The 6,420-nt window shown below is 50.3% G+C and overlaps 1 protein-coding gene across 1 annotated transcript in view; it reads left to right on the top strand.

The window, feature by feature from the left end:
* Positions 1–452: 452 nt before the first annotated feature.
* Positions 453–6,420, top strand: part of NR6A1 (nuclear receptor subfamily 6, group A, member 1) — a gene marked incomplete at its 5' end in the record, with an annotated part of 9,648 nt that continues 3,680 nt past the window's right edge. The window contains 4 exons of the mRNA XM_009075128.1: positions 453–508; positions 2,173–2,330; positions 3,179–3,403; positions 3,773–4,027. Of these exons, the coding sequence (XP_009073376.1) occupies positions 453–508; positions 2,173–2,330; positions 3,179–3,403; positions 3,773–4,027 (694 nt within the window). The remainder of the gene's footprint in view (positions 509–2,172; positions 2,331–3,178; positions 3,404–3,772; positions 4,028–6,420) is intronic.

Raw genomic sequence — 6,420 nt, 5'->3', positions numbered from 1 at the left:
TCCTCCTTCCTTCTGCAAACAGCTGCATGATTTTCACTCGTGGTGGTTCTCAGGGTGTGGGCAGTGGAGTTAGGCCTCCACATCTCCGTTTCCAGCAGTCCTGGACATTCCTTGGGTTATTTCCACAAGTGAAATAGGTTCCTTGCCATCTACCACTTCTCAAATTATGCTGGAATTAATTGTGGTAGAGGTTTGCTATTCCTTCATTACCTGTCTCCCAAGGATTACATGAAGGCACTAAACTGTTTGAGTGACACTTGTAGCCCCTTCGATGTGTCTGTGTCCTCTGGGTGAGGAATGTGGTGTGTGCCGTTTGAGCTTTCCTGTGCCCTGGAAGGCTCTGGAGGTTTCTCTGTAAATGTCTTTGGTGAACAAAATGCGTCTTTTAAGGTATAAAGACATATTTCAAAATTGGCAGATACCTTTCTCCAAGGTCTGGTTGTGTCTTTCAGCAATCAGAGAAGATGGCATGCCAGGAGGCAGAAACAAAAGCATTGGACCTGTCCAGGTGAGCATGTCTGGATGTCTCTCCATGGTTCCTTGAGCTTTGGCTCCCCTGGCCTTGGCACCAGCACCTCCTGCAGTGCTGGGCTTGGGTGGCAGCAGCTCGGCCTGAGCTGGGGCTGGGGGTGTTTCCTTGAGCCTCCATCGTCCCTGCCCATGCCTCTGCTGGCCTGGCAGGGCTTTAACTCTCCAGGAGTGTTAGAAACAGGCTGTGAGCTGCAGGTGAGTAACTGGAGCTTGGAGCTGCTGTCCCCAGGGCACACGGCACAGTCCAGTGTGTCCCACGGGCAATCTCCCTGCCCCCTGGGAGCCACACAAGGACATCTGTCCCTCTGTGGCTCCCAGTAAATCTCTGCCTGCTGCAATCCCTTCAGCTGTGCTGAGCAGGGCACCAGTAAATGTCTGTCTGATTGATGGCACAGCTTGCCCAGAGATGCCTTGTAAAGCAGGAGGTAATTCAGCACCGCAGCACGCTGAGAAATGATGGCCATTTCCAGCCTGCTGCTGCAGAAGGGCTCTCCTAAAAGTTTACTGTTTATTTTAACAAAACAGCAGTAACACAAAGCATTTTCTGAGCCCGAGTGCCTGGGAAAGGCCTCTTGCCCAACCCAAACCCAAACCCTGAGCGGCTCTGCCTGTGCAGTGGGGTGCTCTGTGGTGAGAACTGGGCAGTGTGGCCATGTCTGGGGCAACACCAGGGAGATCCTGCCTCAAGCAGCAAAAAAACTCAGGGTAATGACAGAATGTTTTCTGCTGTTTGCAAACATCACGTTTATAACAGCATGAGATTCTAAAAGCCTGTGTGGGTCTGTTGAAGAACAAACATTTCATTTCTGGCCAGGTAACAGTTTTTGCTTCTCTCTGATCAGAGCAGCTGCAGTATTGAGTTCGTTGTGCTATGTTGACTCAAGGTCTTCCCATGTTTTGTGACAGCTTTGCTAAGGGACATGCACAGAATTGGCACAAAAAGCCTCAAGATTTTGGTGTTTTTCATTCCCCACTCCTGGTGCCACATTCCTCCAGGAGCATTGCCCAGTGCTCTCTTGAGGCTTTATATTTCAGTGAATGCCATTTTAAAATGTTTTTTGTCCATTTTGGCTTCATATTTGTTACTCTCAAATACTTGTTTTAGTATTAGTTGCTCAATTGCTGCTTCAGGTGGCACCTGGTTCTCGTCTGAGGAAAAACAGTGAACAGTGGTTCCCTGTAAATGTTTTCCTGACTGATGTTACATATTGTCGTCTTGCCTCTCCTGATTGCTGTATCAAACCAGAGCCTGCCCCACCTCCAGTTTGCCTTTTCCTCTGCCATCCTGAGTGATGCTCCTGGTGCACTGGCCTCAATTACTCCCAGGTTTTTCACAGGGTGACAGTGGCTGATTTATGGCTCGTTGCTGTGTCCATCTGACATCATCTTTTCATGTGTCCATTCCTTTCTGCTGTGCTGCCATCACTTGAATGGTGCTGCAGGAACTGGAGGTCAGCACAGTTAGCTGGAAGTAGAATCTTTGCTGTACATTGCCAAATGCAAAGGACAGATGTGGTACCTGCAGGAAGGCAGGGGAGGGTCAGCTCTTTGGGATGGGACTGAATGGCCAAGGTGTTTGCAGGCAGAGTCTGTGACTTCCTGTTCCCAGCCAGAGTAACCACTGTGTCCTCTGTTTGACAGATTTCAGAGGAAGAGATTGAGAGAATTATGTCTGGGCAAGAATTTGAGGGAGAGGCAAACATGTCATGGAGCAACAACGGAGACAGCGACCATAGTTCCCCTGGAAATGGAGTTTCTGAGAGCAACCAGCCTTCACCTGTTTCTACTCCATCTTCAAGGTGGGAATGACCCCTGGAAGGATTCAGTGTTACAGGAATTGTGGCTGTTCCTGAGCTGTACGTGGGGTCAGAGTAGGGAAAACACACGTGGGTGCATCTCTGTGTAGTGTGTGCATGCAGCAGGTTCTTACCTCTCCAGATGTGTTTTCTGAGACAGGCACTGGATTGAGGAATTGGACTGGGAGGTGAAATGCTCACGAGCAGATGAGAAGGGAAGGCAATGCCAAGTTAAAATGGTATTTAAAGTGTATTTGTATTGTATCAATACTTTATGCTTTCTGTAGACCGCAGGGACTGATCACCTCTCACTGTCCATTCTGTGTAAGCTCTTTGTCTGCACTGTGCTCAGCCTTTGGAAATAAACCACTCATTTAGGTTAGGAATGGGTGGTGTTACACCACAGTCAGTCCCTGTGAGTGCAGTGCCTTCGACTGCAAACACGGTGAGAGTCTCAGACCTGATCCTATCTGCTTTTGGCCACATCTTGGGCTTGTGTTTGAGTTCACTGTCTCTGTGAGTGCAGTCCTAAATTCTGGCCCTGTAAGGAAGCTCGAGTGGAGATGTTGTGCATGAGTGGGTTTCTGCTTTGCCCCCTGAATAGCTACTCAGCAGCAGCTCTCAGATCTCTGTCAGGTGGGACTAGCACTGATCCAGGCTAAACATAGGGCTAGTGCACAGCATCTGTTGTGCATCCTGGGGTATTTCCAGAGCAGGCTTTAAATACAAGGCCTCTCCTACTCTGTTTGCTTTCCTCTGTTTATCGACACGTCTGTTGGAGCTGGACATGACACTGCAATGAGTCAGGTGGAGTTTTGGGGTGTGTTGAAGAGCTTCTCCTCCTCCAGTAGGTCTGTGGAGCTGAACGGGTTCGCGGCGCTCAGGGATCAGTACATCGGCACTCCGGTGTCCACGCACTACCAGTACCTCCCGCACCTTTTTAGCTACTCCGCTCACTCGGCCCTGGTGCCCCCCCAGACACGCAGCCTGGACCCCCAGTCTCACAGCCTGATCAGCCAACTGGTGTCTGCCGAGGACCTGGAGCCGCTGGGCACGCCGATGCTCATCGAGGACGGGTGAGTGAGTGGGGCTGTGCCATCCCTGGGGCACAGGTATTTTCCCATTCCCTGTGAAAACACAGCCACGGTGCGAGTAGCAAACCTGCCCATGGGTGGCCTGTGCCCTGGCCTGGGGCTGGAGCTGGGGTGCATGGACCTGGCTTCAGCACACATGGCCAAGCTGGGTGCCCCAAGGGTTGGGGGCTCCCTACAGCCCCTGACTGGGCAGGGTGTGGGTGCTGTCAGCACATGTCACTTGGGGAATTGGCACATTGGGCACTTTGGCACAAATCCCAGTGGCGTTTGCCTTGTTTTCAAGTGCCTCATCGGGTGATGCCGTTCGTGTTTTTCATGGTTTTTATGCCTTCACGTTGGCTGTGCCTGCAGGTACAAAGTGACTCAGGCAGAGCTGTTTGCGCTGCTGTGTCGTCTGGCGGATGAATTGCTGTTCAGGCAGATTGCCTGGATCAAGAAGCTGCCGTTCTTCTGCGAGCTCTCCATCAAGGACTATACCTGCCTGCTCAGCTCGACGTGGCAGGAGCTGATCCTGCTCTCCTCGCTGACTGTTTACAGCAAGCAGATCTTTGGTGACCTTGCAGATGTCACCTCCAAGTACTCTCCCTCCGACGACGAGCTGCACAGGTGAGACAGCAGGCTGAGCCCATGGGTGAGGCAGAGACAACTAGAGCTGGAGGAGCTGTGGGAGGAGAGTAAAACTAACCAGCACTTTGGTTACCTGGAGATACAGGAAAGAAAGCCACACTTCAAAACCCTTTGGGCCAGTGGAAAGGTTGTTCACAAAGCTGCTTGTCCCTATTATCAAAGTGTCCATTATTAATTGCTCTTTCATTGTTTTGATTCCATAAATTTAAAGATGTTGCAACTTAGCTCTTGTTTTTGCCATGGTACAGACTATCTGATGCTCTGAGGAACCTGCCTTTCATTTATCATTTTGGTCAGGGTGTTATTTTTTTGGTTTGGTTGTTTTATTTTGTACTCTCGGTGCCAGACAGACTCTTCTCTTGGTAGCAGAGTCACAATCTCACAATATTATAGCAGAATAGGTAGGATTTGGGGAAGGTGTTTGCCCACACCTCCCTTTAAAACTTCCCTCCTTGCCCTCTGCCCTTGCTGGGCTCAGTGGTGCTGCCACAGCCACTGGGGGATCTGCTGTGGTCCTCAGCCATTGCAGCATCTCATGGTCCTTTGTGCATCTCTTGTGACAACCAGCGGCAGTGTCTGGCTGAGACCACCGCAGAGGAGCAGAGCTGGACTCAGGTGTCTCATTTCCTGGGGCAGTTCCTGCTCGGTGCTGTTCTCCCTGGCCATTCATCCTGCATCTGGTGCTGCTTCTGCGAGGAGCAGTAAGGGGCATAGAAAGCCACAATGGCACTTGTTCCTGCCTTCAGCTGTCCTTTTGTTCCTGCTGTCCTGGTCAGAGCCTCCCAGAAGCAGTGTTTGCTGCATTTTGGGGTTGTGATAAGTGCACACGAGAGCTAAGGCAGTGAGACAAGGGAGGACTCCACGGGAACCAGCAGTTCAGAACTGGTCACCTCAGAGGTCCTCCAGAGAAGATCTGTGCACATGGATGAAAATGGGTGTTCCTGGGAGAGGAATGCTTCTGCAGTCTCTTCTGATTTAGCTTCTCAGGTGTCAGTAATTGTCCTTAGGAGCCTGGGAGAGTGCATACCCAGAAAGCCATTTAGGAGGAGGCTGCACTTAACTGTGTGGCTCCCTCACACCAGTCCCCATGGTCCTTCAGCCACAGCTGGACTGTGTCCACACAGCAGTGGGACAGCTCCTGGGTGTCAGTCTCCTTGTGCAAAGCACTCAGGAAAAAGCTGCTCCCTCTGGATTTGAGCGGGACGCGCTGGGAGAGGTGTCTGAGGCCCTGGTTCCTCTGGCACTGATCAGCAATGATCAGCCAAACATTGGAGCTCACAGCTGGTTGGAGAAGCCTCACGGAGTGGGGACGTTCTGGCACTTCAGGGTTAATTTCTGCTCTTAGCAAAATGACAAGAGTGGTGCTAACATGTAGGTGGCAAACAAAGGCATAGGATGAGCTCCCCAGCCCCTGTGTTTTAATGGCTTCTAACAACTGGCTAAATGTTCTGTTTGCCTGCTAGATCAAATGTTTTCTTTTATTGTGCTGCTTTTCTGGAGATGAATATGAAATGAATAGACTCCTGACCTCCCCCAGCACTCCTGATAGCATTTCCCTTCCCCCTCCCCAGCTGATCCCGATAACTCGCAGCCAGAAACTTGCCTGGTGTAAACTGTGAGGAAGAGTGTGTGGAGGAGTCAGTCCTCGAGAAGAAACAGGGCTGTGAAAAACAGAACAGCTTTGTTTGCAAGGGGGAGGAAAGTATGCACAGAAAAGTAAGACAGTTCAACTGCAGGAATGAGAGAAGAGCTCTCCTGGATTTATGAAGTGATGAGTGGCTGGTAAAAATGTGCATGCTCTAAAAACAATTAAACCCGACAGACGACTGAGTGGTCTTTGTGCTCATTAACTTCTTGAGCTTTGCAATCTTGCACCTGCAAGATTTTTAATGTCAACTCAAGAGTAAGAGAACTTGTCCAACTTTAGATTAGCCGACAAGGCTTTCATCGCTTACAATATTACTTTCTTGAAGAAGTGACCTGCGGTTCAGACAGCTTGTTTTCACTCCACAGAGGGCAAACTCCACCATGCATTTTACAAATAACTTTGAAGTAAACAAACACAGATGCCAAAATAAGGTATTATTCAGTGAAAAAGGTTCTATTTCTGTTCTATTCAGAGATGACTTGCTGGCTGTGCTCTTATTCTTTGTGCTGCACAATGCCAGAGCTTGCTGAAGCTTCCCGAAACACTTCTGTCCCACTTGTGAGAGCTTCTGCAATCTGTGGTTGCTGTGAGCCTGGGGGATCTGTGGGATATGTTCCTCAGGGGCCATCCCAGACCTGGCAGGTGTGGGGAGGTGTGGAGGTGCCTGCAGACACTGTGGGGCCTTACCCCACAGCTTTTTCTGGTACACATGTGGGGTATCACT

This window comes from Acanthisitta chloris, unplaced genomic scaffold (genome assembly GCF_000695815.1).
Source record: "Acanthisitta chloris isolate BGI_N310 unplaced genomic scaffold, ASM69581v1 scaffold43495, whole genome shotgun sequence".
In the NCBI taxonomy this organism is placed as follows: Eukaryota; Metazoa; Chordata; class Aves; order Passeriformes; family Acanthisittidae; genus Acanthisitta; species Acanthisitta chloris.
This window is presented reverse-complemented; position numbering and strand designations above follow the sequence as displayed.